Source organism: Phalacrocorax carbo, chromosome 24, assembly GCF_963921805.1.
Source record: "Phalacrocorax carbo chromosome 24, bPhaCar2.1, whole genome shotgun sequence".
In the NCBI taxonomy this organism is placed as follows: Eukaryota; Metazoa; Chordata; class Aves; order Suliformes; family Phalacrocoracidae; genus Phalacrocorax; species Phalacrocorax carbo.
The window spans coordinates 5,393,117-5,419,644 of NC_087536.1; the positions used below are offsets into that span (position 1 = coordinate 5,393,117).

Below are 26,528 nucleotides of genomic sequence, written 5' to 3' on the forward strand. Positions count from 1 at the left end.
GGCGGAGGCTCCGCAGCGCCGTCTGCGGGCACGGCCGCCCCGACGGGGCGCACGGCGCGGGGCTCGGCCCGCTGAGGTGGGGGGACGCGGGTGCGAAGGCCGGCAGATGCCCCGGGGAGCCGGCCCGTGGGTTGCGAGGGGGCTGCTCCGTGTCCCCACGCAGCGCCGCTGCCCTGGGCGCCATCACGCCCCACGCAGCATCAGCCCCCTGCGCCATCGTTGCCCCATTGCAGCCCTGCATGCACCGTTGCAACCCTCCCCCAGGCAACATCGCAGCTCCACATGCACCACCGCAACCCCCCCGTGTGTCCCGTTGCAGTTCCACGTGCCCCCGTTGCAACCCTGCGAGCCCCGTTGCAGCCCCACATCCCCCCATGCAGGCCCCCCCCGCCCCGCGCACCGTTGCAGTCCCACGCAGCGCTGCAACCCCACGGTGTCACGGCCACGCAAGCGCGACCACCCCACAGGGACCCCTGCGGCCCCACGTGCTGCCCCACGCAGTGTCCCGCAGGCCCCTGCCCCATGGATCCCCATGGGCACCGTCCCACTATCTCCCTCCCATCCCAGCCCCACTAGGCTGGGCTTTGGTTCAGGCTAAGCTGAGCTTTAATGATGGACAAGAAGCAAACACGGCTCCCAGGCGCGTGGCACGGCCCTGGACCAGCATCTCAGGTCACAGCCGTCACGGTCAGACCCAGCACCGGCCAGGCCCCCCCGGCACGGGCTGGAGATGGGGGGGGGTACGGCCACCAGGACGGTGGGTGATAAGGCACCGGGCAGCGGTGAGAGGGCTCGGATTAAGGCACTGGGGTGGGAGAGACCCCCCTGCGCAGGGGGAATGGGTCTCTGTTAGAGGCAGCCCCATAGGGGCGGGAGGGAGCTGGAGGCACTTCATCCCCGTGGTGGGACATGAGGGGATGCGGTGGGGACGCCGGACGGACATCGGGGAGCCCCTGGCCTCGCACCTCCCACCGGGCTCCTCGTCTCCGCACTGCGGGTCACACCGGCGCCACGTAATTGCCGGGGAAAGTGCCGAATTTCTGCGTTCTCCTGGACACGCCTGGGTGGGAAAGGCAAAGTGACGCGGTGAGGGGGCCTGCGGTGGCATCCCATCCTCGTCCCCATCCCCATCCCGACGGCCACGCACCCACGAACCAGCCGTCGTCGCACTGCTGCATGACATCCACCCGGTCCCCCTCCAGCAGCTCCAGCTCGTCGGCGTTTTGGGGCCGGTACTGATACAGCGCCCGGTACCTGCGAGACACAGCGTGGACAGAGCCCGCGCCGCCACGGGCCCCGCGTGGGGACGCCGTGCCGCGGTGCCACTCCCGGCCCTACTTACGGGGTCCACTGGATTTCGGAGCCGTTGTGGGATGGGGCGGGCTCGGGCTGGGTGCTGGTGGGTGCCCCCGGGGCTGCGCACTGCATGGGGAGAGGATGGGAGCAGCATTATGGGGCAGCACCCACATCCCCAGTGGTGCCGGGGCATGATGCCTGGGCTGGGGGCTGTGGTGGGGGGTCGCTCACCTGCTTGGGGGGCCAGGCCAGGCACCCGGGCTCCTGGGGGTGGGTGGCCGCAGGGTGCGAGGGGCCGGTGGGGGCCGGCGAGGGGCTTGGGGCACTGGCCCGGGGCAGCTTTGGAGAGGGGGGAAAGGCGAAGCCGAAGCGGCGGGGTGAGGATGGGCACCCACCAGCCTCTCCAGGACCCTGCTCTGCCGCCCGAGGGGAGCCGGCGGAAAGCAGGGGGGCCCGGGGACCAGGTGAGCGCTGCAGGGACGGGGATCCAGCGGGGAGCCGGGGGCTGGCGGAGGCGGGCGAGGGTGGGAAGTCCTCGGCGCTGGCTTTCACCCGCGGCTCCTTCAACACCTGCACGTAGGTGGCGGGGAAGATGCCCTGACGGCTGGTGCCGGAGATGCGCCCCTCGTACCAGTTCTCATCCACTCGCCGCACCAGGCAGATCCGCTCGCCCTGCCGATGGGACCAGAGAACAGGTTAGCGTGGCACGGCATGGCACGGCACGGCACGGCACGGCACGGCACGGCACGGCACGGCACGGCGGTACCTTGCGGAAGGAGAGCTCGACAGGCAGCTCCCCTCGGAAGTTGTAGAGCGCCAGGGCCTCGCCATACTCCAGCACCTGGATGGTGGGTGCTTTGATGGGCTTGGGCACCTCCGTGGGGGGCAGGATCTGGTGGGGGGACACGGGTGACAGTCAACACCAGGCTCGCCGAGCCCAGCTGCCCCCTCTCCACCCCCTGGGCTCACCTCCACGTAGTTGGAGGGGAAGATGCCCACGCGGCCGTGGTGCTCGCCCTCCAGCCAGTTCCTGTCCACCTCCTTATGGATGTAGACGATGTCCCCCTTCTGCAGCGTCAGCTCCCTGCAAGCAGCAGCACTCGGGGACCCCGCTCGCACCGCTCCCGGGGGATGCTGACCCGTCCCCAGCCTGGCCAGCACGGCCACCCCACCTCCTGGGGCCCCTCCGGTCCCCATCCAGCCCCCCGAGGGTCTGCGGGGGCACCCCCAGAAGCGCCATCACTTACTTGGGTGACTCGGCTTGGAAGTCAAACTTGAGGCGAGCAGCTTTCATCTGGGGAGGGAGAGAAGCAGTTATGGGGGGCCCCCCCGTCCCAGGCGTCCCCAGTCCCGTATGGGACGGGACCATCCTGTCCTCACCTTCTTCTCCTCCCTCCTGATGGCCTCCGTGGGGTCCCCCATGTCAGACAGGCTGGGGAGGGTCCCTGGCCTGAGGGTGTCTGCAAAAGCGGGGTGTCACCAGCCGGCGGGGCCGGGGTGCATGGGGTGCCCCATGGCACGGCACAGCTTGGGGCGGGGGGCTCACCTCTGCCAGGGGCTGCACGGCTCCGGTCACTGGCCAGCCCCAGGCCGCCTCGCTCCATGCTGGGGCTGGCGGGTGGCCGGTGGGTGCCGGAGGGGCTCTGCAGCCGGCGGGGTGACGGGGGGCTCCTGTGGGGGGATTACAGTGACTCAGGGCATGGCTGAGCCCCACGTCCAGCCACGCACCCCCCCACCCTCCCTGCTCCCAGGACCCCTGGGTCCCCCAGGACCAGGACGCCGGGGTCCCCTGCCTGCGTGTCCCCGGGGTCCCATCCCGGAGGCAGCCAGGCGAGACGGGTCCAAAGTTTGCCAGCGGTGCCAGCGGCACGTCCCCGCTGCCGCGGAGCAGGAAGCACGGAGCTGGCGAGCGCCGGGGAGGGCCGCCTGGCTAATGGATAACCCTGCTCTCGGGGGACACTTAAAGAGCCCAAATTCCCCCCCAACCCCAAGGCAGGGGGTCAGGCAGGGGGTCAGCCAGCCCTCCGGCCCCCATGCGCACCCCTGGGAGGGTTAGGGTAGGTCCTACAAGAAGTGGAGCACTTGTTTGTTTATTTTTCTCCCGCTGCCAGGGCAGGGTACAAGGCCGTGGGGGTGACCTGGCGAGCCCCCCCCACACCCCAAAACCCATCCCGTGATGCGGTAGCACCCGCTGGCACAGGTGCCCCCTCCCCGTGCCGGTGCTGGTGGGGATGTGGGGACACGACAGTGGGAATCCAACCGCCGTCACCTCCCCTGGGGCTGAGCCAAACCCCGGGACACGGCGTCCCCGCACAGGCTGGACGGGGGAAAGGGTCAGCCCTGGTCCGGCCCCGTCCCACCCACTGGGCAGCCATCCCGGCGCCAGGGTCCCCCACCCGTGGTGGGGTGTGGTGGGGGCGAGGCAGCCAGCCATGCTACGGGGGGGCTCCGTGGGGGTCTGATGGGATGCATGGGGACACCCACCCCACTGTGGAAGCCGGGACACTGGAGGGAGGGTCCCATCTGCCCCCCCGCCCTCCACAACGTGGGGTCCTGTGCCACCACCGCCCCCCCGCCCCCCCCGTCACGAGTGGGGCCTGGGGCAGTGGGATTTGGGGTTCAGGGTGCGAGGAGCAGCCGGCTCTACTCACCGAGCCGCCGGGGAGGCCGGAGCAGGGGAGCGAGCGGTGGGAGCAGCCGCCGAGCTCTGCCGGAGAGGAGCGGGAGGGGGTGGGAGAGAAAAATTAATCATCCAAGAGGCTGAGTCTCCGCGGGAAGCGATGGAGTCCAGCGCCCGGCTGCGCCGAGCCAATAACCGCCGGACGGACGGCGCAGCAAGACAGGGTCCTAGAGCCCAACAGCCATGGCCATGGCCATGGCCACGCTGGCCAGGTCACGGCCACGGCCACCGGCTGGCCGTGCACGCATCCAGCTGTGCGTGGATCCAGCTGTGCAGGCATCCTGCCACGCGTGTACCCCGTGCAGCCAGCTGTGCGTGGATCCAGCTGTGCAGGCATCCTGCCACGCGTGTACCCCGTGCAGCCAGCTGTGCGTGGATCCAGCTGTGCAGGCATCCTGCCACGCGTGTACCCCGTGCAGCCAGCTGTGCGTGGATCCAGCTGTGCAGGCATCCTGCCACGCGTGTACCCCGTGCAGCCAGCTGTGTGTGGATCCAGCTGTGCAGGCATCCTGCCACGCGTGTACCCCGTGCAGCCAGCTGTGCGTGGATCCAGCTGTGCAGGCATCCTGCCACGCGTGTACCCCGTGCAGCCAGCTGTGCGTGGATCCAGCTGTGTAGGCATCCTGCCACGCGTGTACCCCGTGCAGCCAGCTGTGCATGGATCCAGCTGTGTATGCATCCTGCCACGCGTGTACCCCGTGCAGCCAGCTGTGCGTGGATCCAGCTGTGTGTGGATCCTGCCACGTGTGTACCCCGTGCAGCCAGCTGTGCGTGGCTCCAGCTGTGCAGGCATCCTGCCACGCGTGTACCCCGTGCAGCCAGCTGTGCGTGGATCCAGCTGTGCAGGCATCCTGCCACGCGTGTACCCTGTGCAGCCAGCTGTGCGTGGATCCAGCTGTGTGTGGATCCTGCCACGCGTGGTTTCAAGCCTTGCACGCACAAGGCTGTGCTGGATGCACACACCGTCAGCCCTTGCATGTCCCTTCAGTGCCACCCAGCCCCAGGGAGGGACGAGGGGCAGCAGGAGAGCCCCAGGCTAGCACGGGGAGGAGGGACGGGTACCTGGCAGGGGTGCTGCCGCATCTCCATGGCCCTCATGTCCTTATCCAGCTCCTCGCTGAGCTGCTCCAGCTCCTGCTCCAGCAGCACCTGCGTGACCAGGACAGGGCTGCAGTGGTGAGGCTGGTGCTGCCTGCACCCCACGTTCCGGCAGCGTGGCCATTGGGACCCCCGCCGCTCCCCCCAGCCCCCCTGCCTGCTATCGGCAGCTTACCTCGATGGGCTGAGCCCTCACCGGCGGCACAGCTGCCAGGGGCTGGAAAGGGCAAGGCGATGGTTAGGTGTGCGTCCGCCGCAGCACCCCTCCGTGCTGGGGCTGAGTGGGTGCTGGGGGTGCCGGGGCTCCCTACCTGCTGCGGCTGTTCCAGCACCGAGGATTTCCCTGGTTCGTAGTCAAAAATGCTGCCGGGCTCTGAGGCGGCACTGGTGTCACCCCAGCTGGTCCTGTTGGGAGCCGGGAGGAGCTCAGCCCCAGCAGCCCCCCGCTTTGTGGGCACCCCACGAGGGGACGGGTGCCTGGGCACCGTTTAAACGCTGTCCCGTGCCGCACTCACCAGTCCAGCCCGTTGGGCATACTGGGGGGCTTGGCCAGCAGCGGCCCTTTCCTCCATGGCTCTTGGGGGGACGGCGGCACCGCAGCGGGCGGTGGGCTGAGCTCACCCGTGGGGCAGTGATGGGTATCCCAGTCCGGCTCTGCGGGGACGGAGGAGGAGGTGAGTGGGTGCCGTGCCAGGCCGTGCTGTGCCGCGGCGCCGGGACTCACCTGGCAGCTTGCGGTGGATCTGCCGGAACATGCTGCGGTACCAGTCGCGGGGCTGGTCGACGCTCTGCGGGGACAGGGAGGGGTGGTGAGGGGGTGACGGAGGGGGAGACCCCCCAGCCCCGCGCCCGCGACTCACTGAGCGTGAGGCGATGGGCATCCCCGTCTCGTCCACTGGCCCGATGCCGTCGTACTTCACCCAGCGCCTCTCCCGCCTCTTGCTGTCCTTGGTCCAGGTGGCCGACCAGCCCGGCGGCCGGGGACAGGCAGGGGTGGCCCCGGGGCTGGGCATGGGGCTGGTGGGTGCTGGGGTGTTGAGTGCCTTCGCCTCCTTGGCCGGCCAGGTCTGGTACCACTCGCTCACTGGGGACGAGGGAGGTGATGGTGAGCCCTTGCCCTCTGCTGAGCATCACTGGAGGGGAGCCTGCCGGGATGTCCCCGGGGGTGCTCGGGGCAGGTACCTGAGCTCCTGGGGGCTGCCTGGCCACGCTCGGCCACGCTGTGGGTTGCTGGGTTGTGGAAGTCAAAGTTCAGCGTGTTGGAGCCACGGTGACGGATGACAGGTACCTGCGGCACAAGGAGGGGGCTGGCGCAGGGGGCAACACAGCGGCGGCAAAGGGATGGAGGCAGAGCAGCTCCCCAAATCCCCCCGGGCATGCAGCAGCCCCCAGCCCCACTCACCCGTGTCGCCGTGTGCTGTGGGAACACCCGCAGTGGTGGATGGAAGGGGGGGATGTCCTCCACTCCCAGACCCTGGCTGGCATCGGGGGGCAGGAGCTGGCCCGCCATGGCCGTGGGGTGCTGGGTCGGCGCCCTGGGGCTGCCCGTGCCCTGTGGGGGAAAGCGGCTGCGCTCACGGCGGGTCCCGTCCCTCCCTGCCGGACCCTCCCCTCCAGCAGCTTTGTCTCACCGCCCGTTGCCGGAGGGCTGGGGGCTCTGGGGGAGCCCCATCCCAGCCCCATTCCAACCTCTGGGAACCATCCCCTGTTATTCACAGGCACAGGGGACACTGCGGTGGGGTGACAACCACCGTAGCGGGGTGACGACAACCACAGCACCATCCCCAGCCCAGGGAGCATCAACAGTGCCGGGGGAAGCGGCTGTTCTCGGCCAAAACCAGCCCTGGCACAGCTTCCCCTGTGTGTTCTCCAGGCGACCTCAACAACCCTGCCATGGTCGGATCCGGACCGCCCGGCCCCTCTCCCCATCCCAGCTCTGCAGCATGGATGGATTCAGCCCACCCTGGGCAATTCGGGGAGAAAACACCCCGGGGTGGGACAGGACGACGGCTGAGCCGCCTGCCCATCATCCTGGCATCCCGGTGCGGCATGGCGGGACGTGGCCGGTGCCGGTGCCCTCCTGCCCGGGCACGTGGTGGCAGCGGCGTCGGGCAGTGCCGCGCCGGGAAAGCTGCCAGGGCCGAGCCTCCCCGGGGCCGAGAAACACGAAAAGGCAGAAGTATTTCCCCACCCTGCAGCGCAAACAGGGAAGGGAGAAGGGAAGGAGGGGAGAGGCAGCGGGAATGCGCCCGATGGAGCCACGGCCGTGACTCACCACTGCACCGCAGTGCCAGGGCTGGAGCACGGGGCTGGGGGCAGCCGGGGAGGGTGGGATGGGACCCCCGTACCGGCTGCCGACGCCATTGCAGGGAGATGTGGGGTTCTGGCGGTGTGGGACGGCTCCAGGGGCGAGAGCAGCCTTGGGAACCTTCGGGGTCACCCGTGTCTTTGCCCGTCCCCCAACACCTCCACCCCCATCGAGGACATCGCCCACGGGACATGCAGATGCCATGGGGCACCATTGCTGAACCCGGCACCGTGCAGACCCCTCCTCAAACGGGGCAGCCGATGCTGCTGGGGGGCTGCTGGCCCGGCACGGTGCCCTGTGTGCCGCACGCAGAGGGCAGAGCGGGCTGGGCACCCCTCGGCTCCTTGCTCCCCACACCGCCAGAGGCTCTGCAGCCCCCAGGGCTGTTAGTTATGGTTATAACCACCACGGAGAAACTGAGGCCTCAGGAATGACTTGCCCCAGGGCACAGAAAATGGGGTGCAGACTCCCCCCCCGCCCCAGAGGGCACCCCAATCATTGGCCACTCAACTCTCCACACAGTGCTCTCAAGCAGCCCCATGGGGCCCAGCCCCATCCCGCTCCCACAGACTGTCCCCCAAAGCCTGGCCTTGGGGAGCAGGTCCCCGTCGGGCACCCCCTCCTCACCAGCCCCCCAAGCCAGCTCTTACCTCCAGGGCAGCGCCGGCCTCGGTGGGGCCGGGGGCTCGGGGAGCCCGGTGGTGAGCGGGACGGCGCTGCGAGCAGCAGGGAAGAAAAATGCACGGCACAAACTTTGCCGGGGGAAGGAGAGCAGGGGCCTCAGCACATCACGGGCAGCCGGCGGCGAAAGCCCCCCAACAGCATCCCCCGGCCGGGTCAGCGGCCGCCATCCTCCCCGGAGGCGGGTACCCACGTGCCCCGGCCCCCCTGGGGTGCGCTCACCCCCCCAGCGCTCCCTGCTCTGGAGCGGGGCCGGCCCATTCAGAGTTTCCAGTGACATTTCCAGGGATGGGATCCAGGGAGACGAGCCAAGAGGCTGAACTCATCCCACGCCCCGCGCAAGCGTTCCCGTGCACCCAGCCTCCGCTTACGAAATGGGGTGAGCCCGGTGCTGCCGGCCCCCTCCGGCAGCTGCCCCCCACTGCGATGGAGCTGGGGGCTTGGAGGGGCTTTTTGGGAGAGGATGAGGAGGGAAGTGCCTGGCAGAGGCCAGGACCTTCGTGCTCCCACAGCCCCCCAAACTCTGGCATGGGGGGCATGGTGAAAGCTGCCAGCTCTCCCTTGGGTGACCCTCCATCCTCTCCATCCCCCGGGGGTCTGGGTGTTGGGGACCCCAATTTAACACCCCTGTGCCCTGCTCTGCAGGTGCCCCATAGCCCACCTCATCCCCTCCAGCAGCGCCCGTGTCCCAGCCTCCACCGTGCTCGCCCACTGGCAGCTTCCTTCTCGCTGCTCCCCAAAACTGCTGACAGCCCCAAAACTGGGCAGCCCCAGCCCCTTCCTCTATCCCACACGCTCCCACGTGAGCTCAGGGCTCTGCCTCCATGGGAGCTCGTGTGGGATGACGGTGGCTTTGCTGCCAATCCCCAGCCATCCCTCGGTCCCCACCAAGCCGCCCGTCCCCTGCCCGAAGGCGCTGCTGGGGATGGCACGAGCCCCGCCGGCGATGCTGCACCCAGGGGGCAAAGGGGGCAGGAGCGGGTGTGCTCCCCGCTGTTACAGCCCTGGAGGATGCAGCTCCCATCCAACAGCCGTGGGGACGGAGCGGCTCCACCCGTGCAAGCCAAGGAGACTGCAGGGAGGAGCAAATTGGGGACAGGAGCTGGTTCTGTCGGGGAAACTCGGGGAGACAAGAGCAGAGAGGGCACCAGGGCCGGGGGCACAGCCACCGGCACCCAGGGAAAGGGTTAAAACCCTTCGAGGGGGAGCCCAGACCCCATCCCCTACCCGCCAAGGGGGTGACCCTTCCAGCCCACCGCATGCCGAGGGACACCGCTGGAGGTCACAGCACCCGCTGGCAACGCCCTGCCATAGGCAGCGGGGTCCCGGCCACCCCACGCCACTGCAGCCCACCCTGGGGGGCCAGATCCCCCCGAACAGGGACCGGACTCACCTCCGCGGCCCCATGCGCCCGTCCTGGGCGAGCAGCCTCCGGGGCCGGCCCCACGTCCCTCCGCCCGGCTCCCAGCACCAGCCTCCGCTCGCAGATAAATATTTAACGCGCAGCCTGGGACAGGATTAACAAAGGGCGAGTGTTTCCTGTTTGCTCAGCGCGGCGATGCCAGCTGGGAGCGCGCGGCCACGCCGGGCGATGCTCTCTCGGTCAGGGCTGTGGTGAGACCGGCACCGTGCCCTGCACACGCCGAGGGTCGGGGAGCCCGGGGCTGGGAAGCGATGCTGGGTGCAGGGCTGGCGGCTCCCCACTGTTTTGTGGGAACACCCAGGAAAAGGGGTGGGAAAGCCGGAGCATCCCTTCCCTGGCTGCTTCCGCGGGAACACGGTCACGCCGCGGCCGCACAGGGCCTGGGGAGCCGCGGCGAGGAGCGGGTGGCGAAGAGATTGCACATGGTGAGCTAAACCGGACGGCAGCCGACAGAAATGCTGCGGGGGAAGAAGCCAGATGTGGCAGCCACAGCTGGGAGCCAAATCTCCCAGGCAGGCAGCGAGCAGGCAATGGCAGAGCCGGAGGAGCCGCCTCCTGCTCGGCCCCGCAGTGGGACACAGGTTGGGGATCCCCGGGCAGGAGCTGGGGGAACCGGGCCAGCTGCGGAGCCGTAACCCAGCGGGATGGAGCCCGGCCAGCATGAACGTGCTCGCCGAAGCCCTGCAAGCCCGCGGCATGGAGGAAGCACCCCGCAAGAGCGAGGAGGAAGGAGCCGGGGGTGAAACAAGAGCCAGCAAATACCCTCCTCTTCCTCCTGGCACCCAGGAAGGCAGCAGGAGGAGGGTTATTTACTCAGCCAGCAGCTGGGAGGATGGAGGGGCAAGGAGAGGGAGCCGAGAGCTCTCCAACAAAAGCGCCTGGGAGCGACTCCGCAAGTGCCGACGTGCCGGGGAGGTTGAGAGACGCCGCCTCGGCGCTGCCCCGGCCCCAGAGAGAGGCCCCGGCCATAAAAACAGAGCCCCTAAAAACCCTTCCTCCCGTCCTTCCCGAAAGCCAGGCAGCATCTGTGGGGCTCCTTGCCGTGCCCCCCGCACGGGGAGCCAGGCACCCCCCTGCACCCCAAAATAAACCACAGCGGAGCCGAGTGACTGTGTCAATTTTTAACTTTTTTTTTTTTCTCCTTAAAGATGACTTCCAATTTACATTAAAGACAGTTCTAACAAATTCATTCCTTTTTCACAAAAAAAAAAAGAAATTATATTAAATAATTTCTGCCAATAAATAACATTTTCACCATTTTTCTCCTTTAAACATAACTAAAAAAAAAAAAAAGCAGGAAAAAAAATAAAAAAGGAGGCAGTCTCCAGGCAACGGGCGTATGATCCTTCAGCATCGAGAACCCTAAAATCACCATCACTGCACCCAGCACGTATCCCGTGGGGCTTCAGGTCCTCTCTGGCAGAGGCCGGTCGGCCTCCACGCGTCCCTGCCACCGCGCCTCGCTAAGTCGGATCCGTGCCCGAGCGCCGGCACGGGCAGCAAGAGGTTCTCCCAACGCAAAAAAAATAATAAAAATAATATTAAAAAAAAAAAAAAAGCTTGAACTCAACCCACCACCCGACCCATTGCTGACTCCCCTCCTTGGTACATGCACCTTGCTCTAACATGCAAAATAAAAACCAAAAAAACCCAGGCTGCGAGGCCAGCCCGCGGAGGAGGCGGCTGGGCTTTCCCCGGGGCCAGTCGTGCTCCTTGGCTCGCGTTCCCGGAGCCCCGTTTGCCAAGCTCCAGGTGGCAGCCGGGGAGGGAAAGGGACAGGCGGGAGCTCTGAGATGAGGGTTCTTGAGACGTGCATAGCTCCGAGGCGCTGGCTTTGCAGGGGAGGGCGGGAAAGGAGGAGGAAGAGGGTGGCGGTGGGGAAAACCTGCGGATTTCTGCCATTTTTTGTTTTGCTGTGGTGGGGATGGGGCAGGGATGAGCGAGGGACCTTGCTGGCGGCTGCCGGCCTCTGCTCCGAGGTCCTCATCGCCCTCTTTCCCCAAGAACTGGTGAAGAGGGGACGGGGTGTCGCGGCTCGGCGCTGGGGCAGGGGAAAGCTCTGCCTTCCCCGCAGCTCCTGCTGCCGGCCGGGGGCTGCCAGCGCCGAGAGGGTTACACGGGCGAGCGTTCATCAATCGAGGGGGTAATTAGCACCCACGCGCCCCATTGCTGCTCCTCAGCCCCTCGGGAACTCCTGTCGCAGAACGGGGGACCAGCACCAGCGTTGCTAGAGCAACGGGAGCCTGGCAGTATGGCATCCATACGTGCCATACGGCTCCTGGCAGGGCTCCCCGCCGGGGAGGGGACCAACATCCAGCCATTAACCGCCTTCCCCGACGGGCACCAGCCCCGCCTGGGCCGGGATGCTGCGGAGCTGCGGCCCCCACCAGCCACGGGGACCTTGTCAGCAACACCCAGCTCCAGGGATGGGACTGGTGTGTGCGGGGGGGTCACAGCTCCTCGCAACACCATCAGCACCCCCCCGCCGTGCTTTGCGAGGGCGGCAAACCATGAAGCACAAGGGCCAAACGGGTTTTGGGTGGGTGGGTGGGTGGGGGAGCTGGCGAAGCCAGAGCATGAGAAGATGGGGGGGGGGGGGGAGGGACGACACAAACCGCGAGCAAAGCGAATCCCCCTCTGCAAAGGGACGGTCCCCGCTGAGCCCCCACACACGGGCTGCCGGGCTCGGGGTCACGAGCATCCCCCCGCAGCACCCATGCCAAAGCTCCCGACTAAAACTGCTGCTTGGGTGAGATCCCAGCCTGGGTCAGAACAACACGCCCGAACATGCACGGGCAGCACCTTTGCACGGTTTGCGCTCTCAGAGGAAGATACCACACATCGGCTCACTGTGTTTCAGAAAGGATGCCGTTAAAAAACAGAAGAAATACTCACAGACAAAGGCAACTGGCCCCACGCCTCATATGGGGTTAGAGAAGCTTGCTCAAAACATCTCGCGCTTTTTTTGCAAAGCAGTGGGCGTGTAAAAAATAAAGGGAAAAAAAAAAAGGAAAAGTGGAGGCATGCGACTCAAAAGTCTCTTGTGAAAACCCAGTGGTCTGCTCACAGATACTGTTTCCTAAATAGCTGGCATGAAATTAAGTGACGTATGATTATAAGACAATTTGAAAGCTTCCTGCAAAGTTGCTGTTTCCCTCTGTCGCTGGAATCGCAGCTTAGGGCTGGAGCACAAAGGAAAGACAGCAAGATCCAGAGAAGGGGTTGGCAAATATCCCTTATTAGAGGCTAAGCCCGCTCACCTGCTGCCCTTGCTTGGAAAAAGCATAATAGACAGTTAAGTTGGAAAAAGAAGTGAAAGCTGGCAAGGGATTTGCTTCCGGAAGCTGCTGCTTTGACTCTGTGCAATCGCAGGCAGAAGAGGACGCGGCTCAAATGACACGCGGGGAAGGGGAGCGACCGAAAACGGGAATCTCACAAAACCCCTTTCTCAACACTCACTTCGGGTCAAAGTTTAAGTGAAAGAGCAAGTCTCTGCTTAACAGATCCAAGCTTCAAAACCCCTTGGCACTGCAAAGAGGGAGTCCTCTGGAAACCCTCCTTTCACCGGGAAATCCCCCTCTCTCTCCAGCTCTGCACAAACACCCTTCCACAAATTTCTGCTAGATCCACTCGGTTTTTCTACCTGCCAACCTACGGTAAAACCATCCTCCCTCCCTGGCAGCCGAGGGAGGGACGCGCCTCCCAGACCAGGGGCTTTTTAGCAAAGCCGCCTCGCCGCTGGCCGCCAGCCCACGAGCCGCATCCCTACCAAAAAAAACGAGCAGCACCCTCACCCACCCTTCCCCAAATCTTTATCACAAGCCAGCAAACCCCTCTCCAGCTGCCAGGAAAGGCTGATGTGCCCGTGGCTCCTTTGGAGTCGGAGGAATAGCCGCTGGCTAACAAGGTAACCAGCAGCAGGGTAAGCCTGAGTAGGTGAAAGACGCCCCCCCCCGCCCATAAAAGACGCATGCTGGATGACTGGGAGGCGATGCTGGCTTAGGGGAGACCACCTCGTGCGCCCACCACTCAAACACCGATCAGCAAGGGCTGATTCGAGAGCTGGGCGCAGGAGAACGTGCCGCGGGCTCTGCGGTGTGTGAGGGTGGAAGCAGGGGGAGGTCTTTCTGTCCACGGGTTATAAATCACCCCCTTTTTCCGTTCAAATTCAGGCTGTGCAGATTTCCCAAAGACCTGCTGATCACTAGAGTCCGGAGATAACTCCTGCTCTGAATCAGAGGGAATCCCAGAGGGATTTCTGCCACATGGACAGCCCCAGCTGACAGAGTCTGGCGCAGAGCTGGCCGCACCGAGTCCCCACGGCCAAAGCTTCGGGAAGAGCTGCAACAAGGGGCAGCGCTTCTCCCGCCTGCCTTCCCGTTCTCATTAAGAGGTTACTTTTTTTATTTTTGCTTGGGGCTTCACTGGAATAAAAACTGAATTACTGAAGGAAAAGGCGCCGTGATTGGTATAACACACTGGAGTGCTTTAGAGCTAATCGTGAGTATTTGGATGTCACCTTGGAGAAGGGACAGATCCCAGCCAGCTGCCCCACGCAACGTGCCTTCCGCAGATTCGGTTACCAAAGCAGCAGATGCAGGTAGGCAAGAAGTTGAAGAAAAACGAACAGCAAACTCTGGGAAGAAGAGAGTTGTGAAAAGAAAAACCAAACCAACCCTATTTTTCAACGGAAGGACCTGCTTTTGAAAGCACAGGCTAACTTCGAATTGTACCAAAAGTCAACGACCCAAGTTGCCTGGGACTGTTTTTGTTTCTTTTAATCCCCCCACAGAGGTTTGCCTCTCGTGGAGGAGAGGTCAGCTGTACAGCACAACACTTCATATATGCACTAGCAGTTAGATTGGTTTCTAAATTAAAAAAAGATGGACTTTTTATATATTGAACATAAATAAAAAAATTACAAAATGGTCACCTTTCTTACAGAATGGATGCAAACTGGATTATGAACGTGCCTCCAGGTGAAGTTGGTTTTTCCCCTGCCCCCACCCCACCCCAATAATAAATAAATAAAATTCATTAAGTTTTGGATCCTTTAGTGGTGCAGATTGGGCGCTCGGACCGTTACTGGGCTTTCTTCCCTGTGCCATTCTTGTCCGCAGAGTTTGTTGAGGTTACCAAGTTCACCGGCCCGTCTGAGTGCATTGAATCTTTGCGCGGCGGCATGCGTTCGTTAATGCGATCCAGACCTCTGGCTTCTTCGAAGCTGCGGATCTTGTGCTGCGGTGAAAATCCACGAATGGCTGCAGAGAGATGGGCCGAGACAGAGGAGTTAGTCTGAGCCGCGGAGCCCCGGGTGGGAGCCCTTTAGCACATGCCAGACGCGTACAGGACAGAGTCAGGGCGACAGAAAGCACGTGTCTGGCTACGGGAACCGTGAGATGGGTCCGCAGGTGATTTTTGGCATCGCCAGCTCATGTGGGTACCACAGCGCGGCTGGGAAGTTGAAGTCTTTGCTGCTAGGTCACAGCAGCAAAGCCTAGGATCCAGACTGCAGCGACTCGCTCTGCACCCTAATGGTTCCTCTTTTAACACAGTTTAGTAGGAACTTGAAGACCAGACAAGTGCTCAATGGCCCGAACAGAGAAATCTCAGGAAACTTTCAAAGCTGAAAAACAGGATACTAAAAAATAAAAAAACAACCACGCACAAAAAAAAAGAGGCAAAACCAAACCAACACAACAAAGACACCAACACAAGGCTTCAACTCCAACACAAACCACACGCTGCAACACCAGGAGAGGGGAACAGCTAGTCCTCGGGTCACAAACGCAACGCTTCTTGCATGACCAGGAGACACACAGGCAGTCTCACGAGTGATGAAATCCCACCAAGGACAGGCGTATCGTTTCGTCACTACGAGGCCGAGTACATCATCCTCGCGGTGATGATACGGACCAAACGTTTAACTGCTTTGTATTACAGATAATTTAAGAAAAAGGGGTTTGTGCCGAATCTTTTTACACGGACTTGGCCGGTTTACAAACAAAACTTCCCTTGGTAATCAGAAAGTTCTCTGCACAGAGGTACGGCCCCATTCATCAGTAGTTGAATGGAGCTACCGAGGAGGAAAACCTCCCCAGACCTCACGAATCTGTCATTTCTGCACAAACTATGGGGGGGAAACTGCTTCTCCACGCTGGGACCACCTCGGCCCACCCGCGGGAAAGGCAAAGATTACATCAGAGCCGCGCAATCCGCTACTTCCTAGATGGTTTTGACCAAGCGTGCTGGCAGCCTTCACCCGATCGAGTTACCCAGGGGATGAACTCAGCCACGAGGCATCCGAGATCAAATTGCAGGACCCCAACATCAAGGTCTTGAGACACCAGAGCACAAACCGCTCCAGAGACAGGACGCTCTCGGAATAAAGGTATTGCACTAAGCAATAGCTTCATTAAGGCTAAAATAGACTTGAACCAGCCCGCTGTGTATTTTTTGCTTCCCAGCAGGGGCCCATCCTCCCCCACTTCTGGTGATGCAAGAGTAAAAAGCTTCCATAAGGCCGATAAAGCTCTTTAAAATTAGCGCACGCACACACAGAGATGATTTGAGTCTCTCGCCGGATTCTAGCCATACCTTCCCGTGCCTCTACCGCTTCTACTGTGGCTGCAATACAGAAGAACAGTGGCATGCAAAAATGGAAGACAGAAAAAAAAGTGACAGTGAGTGATCTAACATCATCGCTGCGAACGCAGAGCCCACAGCCTCCCAGCCCCAGTGGAGACGACCGCAATCAAAACCAACCGGCAAGAGGAAAAAAAAAAGGTGACAGGAGCTTGAGAGGAAGGCTGGAAGGGGACTCCCTCGGGTTTAGCATCTGCTGAGCGCTCACACGGGGGAGTCTCCTTTCCTCACGTTCGCCGGACTTGTCACACAGACAAATCCGATGGAAAGAAACAGAAGCAGAGAGATGGCTTGCTGCTGCGTGCGCTGGAGGGCTCGGGCACGCAGGCGTCCCACGGCAGTGGCGGCGATAGTCTCAGACTAAGCCATGGGTCTCCACCTGCATTTACAGCCCCCCTGCTCCCGTTTCGGTGGCTCTAGGGCACCCTGGCCACCTCTGGAAGGTGAATTATGCAGAATTCATCCCAGAGCAAAGCCCCGACCGCCAGAGCCATGTAAAGGAAGTGACCCTGAGGGACATGATTACTTTTTTGGAGCAGTGGGGAAGAGAGGGGCAGTTTATTCCCTGGGGGAGGGCAGCCAGCAGCAGATACCACGCTGCTCCACTCCCGATGCATTGAATTATAACAAAATAAAAAAACCAAACCCAGGCTGACACTTCAAATCCACTTTGACTTCAGCTCCACCTCCTAAAAGCGTTACCAAGCAACAAGGCACCATAAAGCTGAGCAACGTCCCCCTTCCTAAATCTGCTGCAGCAGCTGTCCAAGTTTTGGTAGTCCCTGCCTCAACATCTGGGAGGAGGCCCTTCCCTAGAACAGATCCCCCGCTTTTAGCCTCAAAACACCACAGGTTTTTTTTGCTTTGGACACAATGCAAAGGCCACGTGGTTCTTGAGAGGCCACGGAGGAAGAATGGAGCTGTAGCTGAACATCTTTGCTCCAGATTTGGTGTCTTTACTCAGACGATTTTGCTAAGCCGTGCTGTGAAAGGTTGGCAGGAGGCTCAGGGAGGGAAAGGGCCCCGCCACTGCTACCTGCAGCCCTGGCTCTCCTCTTCTGGGGTGCAGAGGCACCCCAAAAGCGGGGCAGCCCCCTCCTCTGCCCACCGAGCAGACAGGCTCCCAGCACAGCTGCTGAAGGAGCGCCCGTACGCTCACCAGGAGGCTGCTGCGAGCAGACAGTGTGGTGCGAAGGGACGTGCGAAACGGGAAGGGGTGAGAGAAGGAGGCACGACGGGGAAAGGAGCGTGAGAAGGGCAGGAAAAGCAGGGTGCTGCTGAGGGGAGCACGGGGTGCCGGGAGCAGCAAGGGGTGGGAAGGCTGCAGCCACGGGAGGAGGCGGCAGGCAGGGTCAGGTAAGGCAGCAGCAAAAGGTCCAGCTTGTTTGTCCTGTCTCAGGGAGATGCACAAATCTTAGCTGCTTTACTGGGGGGAGCTGCCCAGTAGCCCCTTAGAGGACCTCCCCGGAGGGGTGAAGGTGCAGGAGGGCATCACAGCACGCCCTGCTCCCTGCGCTGTCAGCTACAGGGGCAAAGCTGCGGCACCACGAGCGAGCTGGCTGCTCGAGCCGAGCTGTAACAGCCGCATTCCCACTCAGGCTCTGTTCCCATGCCTGCAGCAGAACTGGGGCGACAGAAACCATTACGGTTGCTATAAAAAAAAGAAAGAAAAAAGAAAGAAAAAGAAAATTTCACACTCCTCCGCGGGCAGAATAACCCACGAGTTTGGGAGCAACACCGCATCCTCCCCACGCCCAGGAGCGGGCAGCAATATTTACACGTTTTTCACTTGTGAACTATTTAATCAAGGCAAGGCAATCCCAGAACAAGCCCTCTTCTGAGCCCACAGGAAACTACCTAGCACTGATAGGAAGGGGAAAGCAGGCTGGTTAGATGCCAGCATTCAAAGGCTGGCGGCAGGAAAGGATTAAAACACTAGATTACAGGATTCCCTCCGGGGACACATGTTACTATGATAACTCATTCCCTGACCATCGGCCAATCTCCCTGCCCTGCGAGTTTAAAGCACGCAGGTCACTAGCTCGGGTCCTGCTCTCAGCACACTAAGACAGACCAGTTGGCTGCTGAGGGAGGGAGCGAAGTATTTGCCAGCAAGCACAGAAGAGAAACCTCCAAAACCAGATTGAAACCAGGGGGCCAAGACAAGTCTTAATATGAAACATACAGGCCTGGAAGAATCTCCTTTCTTCAACTAAATCTAAGCTTCCTCTGTTTGGGATTCATGAAATCATAAATTTTTATTATTTTTATGATTTTTAAAAATTATTTTTTATACAGGCCTGGAAGAATCTCCTTCCTTCAACTAAACCTAAGCTTCCTCTGTTTGGGATTCACAATTTCACAGGGTCGAAATCGGAGGGGTTTCGTTTAACGAAGAACGAACAAGCAGGCGTGTTTACTGTTACATTCATATATACGTTATCACACAACAGCAGCAGATAGGTGAAGCAGAGGATGCTTGTCATGCAGCGTTAGAAGGGAAATAAACAATAAAAATTGTTGCAGAAACATACAATAAAGCAATACACATGCTTTAGGCAGGATGCTGTTTGTTGTCTTTTTTTCCTCGCGTTCCCCTCCTCGAGGGTATACGGGGACATCTTGGAAGGCTCTCCACATCCCCACCTACATTTCTGCTTTTTCCTATTTCTGAATCCCTCCTCCCCGCGGGCCTGAATCATCTCTCGGGACCCCTGGCACCCTGAAGTACGCCTACGGGAACCGATCGAACGGGTTTCGGGGCAGCTGAGGGCCAGGTGTAAACCTGCAGAGGGGATGCAGCGTTGCAGAGAGGAGGCTCGTTCATACTCACCAGTCTGTAGGGTCTGCCTCCCCCCTGAGAGCACTCCCAGGGGCAGTGTACCTGTGGGAGTCAGGCCTTTGAGAGTCAGCACGCTCTCGCTCTCCTCTCTGCAAATAAGAGGCAACACAACCGGTTACCGAGAGATAAATGCAATGCTCGGTTAGATCCACACAAGACTATTATAGCAGTGAATGGCATGAAAGCTGGAGTCTGCCCTGTGCTGACCACAGACAGCACGTGTCTGACCTGCTGGGCACCGAGCACAACCCTGCCTCCTAAACACAGGACCGTTGCTTACTCAGCCATGACGCATCACAGCCACGGCACAGCAAACGCGTCCTGGAAGTGCTAAATACACCTAATCAGCAGTACTTCTGTTGCCGAAGGGGCTGGTGCTTGAGGTTAAGGTTTCTAGGAGTCAAGAGAACCATCAGGCGGTACAGAAACCACGACCTAGAGCCTTTTCCACCTACTCTGAAGCAATGGCCTTTTAAGATTTCCGCCCCCCAGCAGGGCTCTGCCTGCCCGGAGCAGCCTGACCCATGCCCACCACTACCCAGAGCCCACATCACAAGCTTCTTCCTTACCGAAGAACCGAGAAGACACGTGCCATCTTCCCAATGGCTCTAATCTTATTCCTGATGATCTCTTTACGGACTGTTGTCCCACCTTAGGGAGAGAAAAAACAAACACCAGCATGTTTAAGGTTTCCTGCTTTCCAGGCACGGGTAATGTCAATATGAAGCACCTGCCTGACTCCAGGAAAAGAAATCATGGTTTACAGATTCACAGCTACACTCTTGAGAGAACAGTGCTGAGAGGATGGCGGTCAGGATGGCAGTGAGAAGGGCAACACCAACGAGATGATACACGGACTTAAAAGGTCTAAAGAGAGTAGAACCACCAAAGGAAACGGATCGGATAGGTCTCGTTCGAAGCTCACCAGGTTTGATCACACTACACAGGATGTAACACAAATGACTCAGCCATGTAGACACAGTTTTGCAAGGCAGAACACTGACGAATCTGACTGCTGATGAACACTGCAGAACACTGGGCTGTGCTCGCCGCGGGGAGGAGTGTCACGCAAGCATCAGCTTTGGCATCCAACGCGCACGGTGAATGGCTGGCCGGAGCCTTGCAACTCTGCTTTGACCCCACACAAACACAAAGTGAGATACGTGAACTCCCCTTCCGCTATACAGACCGAACATGAGAGAAAAGCATGGAGGGTAACTGAAAACAAACAAAAAATCAAAGTAAAAGAGGTAACAAATACATCTCCTCTCAGCTGAGATTCCTCACATGGCCCAACTACACATTAGGACAGTACAAGCCAAACCGGAGGTCTAACATGCACCGATGGCTCAGCCATGCACTAAGTGGCTGCATTCAGAAGTCAGATAGAAACGTGACCCCGTTTCTCAAGTTCCTGGAGGAACGCAGAAGGGTTAAAAAACACACGGCGCTTATGTTAAAACTGAAAGGGGATGAAGAGACTGCCCAACTAGTCAGCTATTCAAATCCACTCCAAGGAATCTGGTGGCACAGGCAGTGAAAATTAAGCTTGTAGCAAATTCTAGCTGGGTACCTTTCTGATAGCTTGAAATGTAGTGATCTTCAGGGAGAGGAGACACCAAGAAACAAGTAGATGAAGACAGAGATAGAAGAAACAAATTTAATTTTCATGGGAGGGAGAAAGAAAAAAAAAACAAAAACGAAATGCAATGGGAGAAGCGGGTTAAAGTCTCAACCTGTTGACCGAAGCAGCGGCACCTTGTTGTACCACAACGGTGTTCTGCTTCTCTGCGGGACTGACTGTCCTTCTCCCTACACGGATCTGTACAGGCAGCTCCCCCGGACCCTCCCCGCGCATGCCCGCGGCCCCACGTCTGCACCTGAGCTTCCTCTGGGTCACCACCTCTCTCTCAGGCGATCCCCCCTCGCACAGAAACTGCAGATCAACCCAGCAACTGCTTTTTTCCCTTTCATGCATAGCTTAAAACCAGGGCCAAAAACCGCATTCTAGTTGTTTGGGGTTTTTTTTTTTGGGGGGGGGGGGGGGGGTGTGTGTGACATGAGAAGCCACTTTACAGAGGAGTTCACTGCAACAGATGAGAAGATTGGGTAGATATTTTGGTGCAGAAAATTTTGAATTGGGGGAAAAAAATAACCACTTGGGAAGCAGTCTCTGTAAGGAGCAGGAAACCATTCTCCAGAGTAGCTGGCAAGAAGCGTCTGTCGCAGTGAATATAATTTAATTTCTCTGTGACTGAATAGCAAAGGAAAAAAAAAAGCGTTTCCTACCCAGAACTGCACAAGGGTTGGCCAAAAAGGAACTGGAGACCCCGGCTGGGCATCCAGCTATAAATCAAGTGCCGATCGCTCTCGAGCTAGCGCCATACACCTTCCCCACTTTCACCCCACCACTGTTACCAGCTCGGTTGTAACAGCGTTTTTTACCTTCCAATGTCTCATCGCCATCTGAAATCAACTCATCATCGGAGCATATGTTGAGGATGTTAACGAGCATTTCTGTGACTGTAAGAGGTACAGACAGGAATATTAGAGAGGCCTGGTGCGCGCTCTTGGCAGACAAGAGGTATTTGGAGGACGAGCTGGACAAGCAAACGATTTCAAGGTCATTTATACTCTGGAAGTGGAAGCCCAAAGACACTTTTAGCCGCATACTGCTGGTACCTCGCAGCAGTACCCAGAGCAGACGACATACTTTACACCTTCTGCCAAGGAGGTGGATGCAGTCCAAGCACATCACAGATGAAACAGACGCGGGGAGTGGGGTGCCAACATTCATGCAGAACAGCCTGGGCCCGCTGAAGGTCCCACCACCCCACCCCGAGCTGCACAACAGGCCACCTGGCTCCAGGAATGTCAAAGATCTGGGGGGAAAATTCAACCTTTGCTTCCTCAAAGTCAAAAGGCCTTTTGCACTTCAGATCTTTAAGTTATACTCCAAACATCCAATGCTGGAGTGGAATTTAAACTCACCAGGAGATGTAAAAACCCTTTTGCTGAGAAATTGAGGCAAAGCCTTGGTCGTATTTTAAGCCTCGCCTCCTTCAGAATGAAATAAGCCTTTAAACTGAAGTGAATGCTTCCTTTTTGGTGGGCCAGAAGCCAACAGGAGATTTTCATTTCTCTGTTACAAACCAGAGCAAGAGGAATGTCTCCAAATTCTGAGGTGGGGCTACGCCACCCAAGATCGGCTCCATCGGCAATGCAGAAATAGCAAGAAGGGATCGTTTGATTGGTAAAACTTTCTAAAACAGGTATCGACAGTTATTTTCTGCATATTACTGCATAAAGTTCATGTCATCTCCTTGAACCTGATCTACTTCCCAGTGCTATCTGGTATTAACGAGTTACATTACTCTCCAAACACATTCCACAGCCCGTGGGACAGGTGTCTAACACTCAGGGTACTGTGACCAGTCACCGGGCAAATCATCACAGAAATCCAAATCTCTCTTACCCTTTTCCCCTACAAAAGGCAAAGACCATGTGAAGACATCCATGAAGTTTGGAAGCCAGTACGGATGAGGGGAACAGTTGAACTGCCTGATGTTCATGACATTGTTTTCGTATTTGAGTACAGCAGCTAGAAGAGAAAAGGAAAGATGACATGTCCATAGGCACTGTCAGCTTCTGGGCGCTGTACCCGCGCTCATGAAACTTCATTGCCAACAAGAGGTCTCACTCATGCGGAATCAAACTATCAGCTCTCCAAAATGAGAAGGCTTAAGCAATATTTTTTGGGTTACCCAATACTTTTCTCACTATTTTTCACTTATTTATTCACTAAAGCTCATCATAAGAGTGAAGGTCAATTTAACAAAGCTGTTAAAATGTATGCAAATCCGAAGTGACTAACACAGGGCCAAAATCCAAAGCAAGTGGCAAAAAAAACCCGCCACAGTTGAAGAAAGTTCCCCATCATACTCGCAGGGTTTTAGGGGCAGAGTGAAGTTAAAAGCTTGCCTATACTAGCAGCTTCTCTTTTATGGCAGCATTCATCAATAGCACTTAGTTGTCATGTGGCTGGAAATGAAAGCATCATTCTAGGCTTTATAACTTGACAGCTAATTGTCACAGTAATACATTAAGTCTTTGAGTCAGAGGCCCAGCCACTTCCAGCCCCCCAGCTGCCGTCAGTTTAACATATAAAGCTCTTTTTCATTCCACGCAGAAGAATGCGAGCGGAGGAGAGGGCAGAGTGGGCAAGGGAACGTGGAGAGGTATTTCCTAAGCGTGCGAGGACAGCAGCAGAGCCGTGGCCTTGCCAGCCTTACCCTTATTGTTATAGACATCTAAGTAATTTGGTGCAGAGAAGATTGTGATTAACGACGGAAAGCCTGTTGTCTGGCTCTTCCTGTACATTCGGTACCTGGAAAACAGGTGAAGTGTTAAACATACCGGTCTTGCTAAGGATAGCACGAGCGCAGACGGGGCCTGCTCAGCTGCCAGGCTGCAGCACTTACCCAGCGTCCTGGGCTTCGTGAGCTCGGATTACAGATAACAAACTATTGTTCTGCAAAAATTCACAAACTGCAGGATAACTGGAAAAAAAAAAAAGGCAAGTATACGTTAGCATGTAGCACAGGAGAACAGGCAGCACCCACTGTCTTGTTTGCAGGAACCAGCCACTTGCAACACGCATTCGGTTTGTGTCCAGCATCCCTGAACAAGGCCAGTATATATTACATCATTCAAAAATTAATTGCAAAGCATTCTGTTAAACAGATCCCCTGGTGCCAAATCCTCCCTATCAGCCGGGCTACAAGTCGCCTGTCAGCACAAATGCTTCTCTTTTAGACAGGAAAAAGTCATTTCCGAGAGCTCCTGGTACCGCCCAATGCCTGAAAGCCATTTGAAGAAACTCTGCCAGCTAAAAGAAGCATCTCGGCTGTCCGATACCGCAATTTCATGGAGCGGCATAGACAAAGAGAGCTCAACATTACAGAAGAAGTAAAAACAAACATTAGAGACCACCGAAGGCTATTTCAGAGCCAGGTACGCTGTAAAGTCCCACAGAGTGATCTGAACAGCGCGTTATCTCCCCATACACCTCAGTGTAAGGGCAGACAAAAGCTCTAGTCCATCAGAGCCCCCTAAAACACCGCTTACCTGTAGAAATAGGAGCAGCCTCGAACAGTGTTGTGGGCGAAATGCTCCAGCGTTTTCTCATTGCCGTAATCCTCTGATGGATCGGACCAGAGCAGGTCACACATCGGACCAAAGGCCGGAGGCTCCTTAAACCTGTCTAACTGAAAAACGCACACAAAATCAGGACGACGCTGGTGCCAGCTGCAGCGGCAGACACGCACCTGCAGCGCGGACACGCGGAGCACAGGAGCCTCAGCCTGGAACTCCGTGCAGGAATCAAGCAAGCCATTAACCACACTATTACTTGTAAGGTGTGTCAAAGGACCGTGGAGATTACTTACTTTCCTAATGTCATCTAGACACGTGATTTCTGGAGACAGTCCTCCATGAACACACAGAAATTGCTGGTTTAAGAGGGCAGCAAGAGGAAGACAGTCAAATGTATCCATACACGCATCATACACTCGCTCCGAATACTTGATTCGACCTGGAAAGATGGGGCAGAGGGAGGAAAAGAGGCAAGAGTTTAATTCATCTACCCGTTTGCACAACAAAGACTGCTCAGCCTGAAAGGAGAGCTTTTTTTTTTTTCACTTTTTGTTTTTTTTTTTTTTAAGGAGTCATTCATGCATCCAAACCTATGTGACATAAGAAGCATTAAGCAAAGCTTTGATCAGCCAAAGTGCTGACAAATAAGTTCCAGGAACCTAAATCCGAAGGTGATATGGAAACTCTATGTCTATGCTGAACCTTGCACCTGTGTATCAGTAAAAATGCTGACTTAGAAAATGCCTGTTGGGCACGAAGACAAAAAGGCTTCACAGTAATCTGGACAAGCTTCCCTTCAAACTATTTTCTAGAACACCTGTGCTAAGATTAACATAGAAAAGAGGCTAGGCGCTTGCCACTGTAACAGAAAACTTGGGACACCAATAAAGCCATCCCATCACTCTCCTATATTCATACTGCACCTCTAGACTCAAAGAGTCTTACCAGCCTCAGCTGCTAAGCAGATTAGACATTGGGAAATGCAGCAGCTGTTTAATTTGGCACAGCAATATTACACAATCACTTAAGACAGGAATTGCCTTTTCTGCTGGACACGAGTGCTCTGAGTCAGAATTTGACCAAGACACCTGCAGTTAAATGAATCTTCACACAGGATCTTTCAGGGCTGTGAGCGATCCCAATCTCCACTGGATGCCTCATCGTAACAGAGGTGAAGAGGATGTTTCAACACATTAAACAGAGATACCAGGGCCTTTCTGAAAGCAGCCTAGCTTTTACAGCAAGCCTCCAAGTATGTTCAGAAATCTCTCTCGGTGCAGGAGCAGGAGTAGAGAGTGGGAACAGAGATCACTGCATGTCAAGCGTGCCTCTTCTCGCACCTGCAGCCCCTTCGCTGGGCAGCAATATGTTAACATAGCCAGATCTTTGAGAAAGTCCCCGTTAATGCTATAAAACCCACCTCTGTCTAAAGCAAAAGAGTGCATGAATGGGAAGTTTACCTTTCCTCCAGCTTTATTTCAGAGATACTAACAGGTTTTTCAGCTGCATGGTATGATAGAGGAAGCGGAAAGGCAGTATCTTCCATTTTCCAAAGGGGAAAAAAACCCACCACCTCTGGCTTTCTGGTTCAAATCGAGCCCAGCTCAACAGGAGCTCATCTACCACCATCTGATGACTGTAGTATCCAGCAGAGAGCTGGCTGATGTTTTCCAACTAATTTCAGAGCAAACAGATGTCATTATCTCAGTTACCTACCAGCCTTACCCTGTCCAGCAGCATCCAGAGCTGAAGGGCTCAAGATTGGACTTGTGCCTTGCCCGTAACTATTTCTTGAGGTCGGGTCCTTGAGCAACTACTCCATAATAGAGCTGCATCTTGCTGGTGTGTACCTTTTCTAATTACTTGGAGGAATGACTGTCATCCTCAGGGGAGAGGGGTCATCCCTCGACCTTTCAACATCATTGGTTTAAAAATATGTAAATGCTGCATGAAACTATCTTTAACTCATCTAAAACGATCTTAAAGGTGATGATTCTCCCTAGTGCAAACACAGAGGAACAAATCCTTTATTTCCTTCCAATTGTAATCACTGATCCCAGCTGCACAATCTGGAGCTGAAAGTCATTTGGCAGTAATTATATGTTGCTGGGTCTGAAAGTCGGGGAGGGGGGGTGCGTGCAACTGGCTCATCAGCGAGACAGGGAAGATGTGTTCACATTTCTTCCATCCACGCTCATTCTTTGTAACCAGAAGGCCACATCAACAAGCACTCAGTACTTTGCAGGACATATATCTGCGGGTTTTTTTTTTTTCCCTTTTAGCAGGAACTGAAACAGGGGAAGAGCTATGTAGGCAGAAAAAAAACAGACGACAGGTTTTTATAGCTCCAGAGCTAACTGATACGACTCACGGCAGGCACAAAAATTAAGACCCACACTGG

At 57.6% G+C, this 26,528-nt stretch overlaps 2 protein-coding genes across 8 annotated transcripts in view; both read right to left on the minus strand.

Annotated features, from left to right (window-relative positions):
• Window positions 1-583: 583 nt before the first annotated feature.
• Window positions 584-9,603, minus strand: SORBS3 (sorbin and SH3 domain containing 3). Of its 4 annotated transcripts, none has more exons than XM_064472791.1 (20): window positions 8,725-8,866; window positions 8,033-8,098; window positions 6,477-6,626; window positions 6,257-6,362; window positions 5,935-6,158; window positions 5,799-5,862; window positions 5,590-5,728; window positions 5,386-5,479; window positions 5,250-5,291; window positions 5,039-5,125; window positions 3,948-4,003; window positions 2,843-2,967; window positions 2,677-2,756; window positions 2,544-2,590; window positions 2,266-2,380; window positions 2,063-2,188; window positions 1,528-1,968; window positions 1,343-1,422; window positions 1,148-1,254; window positions 584-1,060 (listed from the first exon to the last, which is right to left on the minus strand). In XM_064472791.1, exons 3-20 carry the CDS (start codon window positions 6,582-6,584, stop codon window positions 999-1,001), a joined length of 2,103 nt encoding a protein of 700 aa, XP_064328861.1. In that variant the 5' UTR covers window positions 6,585-6,626; window positions 8,033-8,098; window positions 8,725-8,866; the 3' UTR covers window positions 584-998. The 4 variants fall into 4 exon arrangements, with proteins under 4 accessions (XP_064328861.1, XP_064328860.1, XP_064328858.1 ...); XM_064472790.1 differs by having other exon boundaries at window positions 8,033-8,134; XM_064472788.1 differs by lacking the exons at window positions 8,033-8,098; window positions 8,725-8,866 and adding an exon at window positions 9,457-9,603.
• A 989-nt stretch (window positions 9,604-10,592) lies between these two features.
• PPP3CC (protein phosphatase 3 catalytic subunit gamma) overlaps window positions 10,593-26,528 on the minus strand; it is a 38,371-nt gene continuing 22,435 nt past the window's right edge. Inside the window, exons 5-15 of one of the 4 annotated variants that reach the window (XM_064472792.1) lie at window positions 24,421-24,566; window positions 24,101-24,240; window positions 23,455-23,532; window positions 23,266-23,360; window positions 22,449-22,574; window positions 21,419-21,496; window positions 20,547-20,573; window positions 19,543-19,624; window positions 18,965-19,062; window positions 16,084-16,113; window positions 10,593-14,747 (exon numbers count right to left, since the gene is read on the minus strand). In XM_064472792.1, coding sequence (XP_064328862.1) covers window positions 14,569-14,747; window positions 16,084-16,113; window positions 18,965-19,062; window positions 19,543-19,624; window positions 20,547-20,573; window positions 21,419-21,496; window positions 22,449-22,574; window positions 23,266-23,360; window positions 23,455-23,532; window positions 24,101-24,240; window positions 24,421-24,566 — 1,079 coding nt within the window. In that variant the 3' untranslated portion in view covers window positions 10,593-14,568. The remainder of the gene's footprint in view (window positions 14,748-16,083; window positions 16,114-18,964; window positions 19,063-19,542; window positions 19,625-20,546; window positions 20,574-21,418; window positions 21,497-22,448; window positions 22,575-23,265; window positions 23,361-23,454; window positions 23,533-24,100; window positions 24,241-24,420; window positions 24,567-26,528) is intronic. The other 3 variants (XM_064472793.1, XM_064472794.1, XM_064472795.1) reach the window with 3 other exon arrangements.

Bases quoted from the DNA above. Each gene is read 5' to 3' on its own strand.
- SORBS3 (XM_064472788.1), bottom strand. From the start codon at position 6,584: ATGGCGGGCCAGCTCCTGCCCCCCGATGCCAGCCAGGGTCTGGGAGTG. The intron at 6,363-6,476 runs GTGAGTGGGGCT...CTTGTGCCGCAG, and splicing joins CACAGCACACGGCGACACGG to GTACCTGTCATCCGTCACCG. The intron at 1,969-2,062 runs GTACCGCCGTGC...TCCCATCGGCAG, and splicing joins TCGAGCTCTCCTTCCGCAAG to GGCGAGCGGATCTGCCTGGT.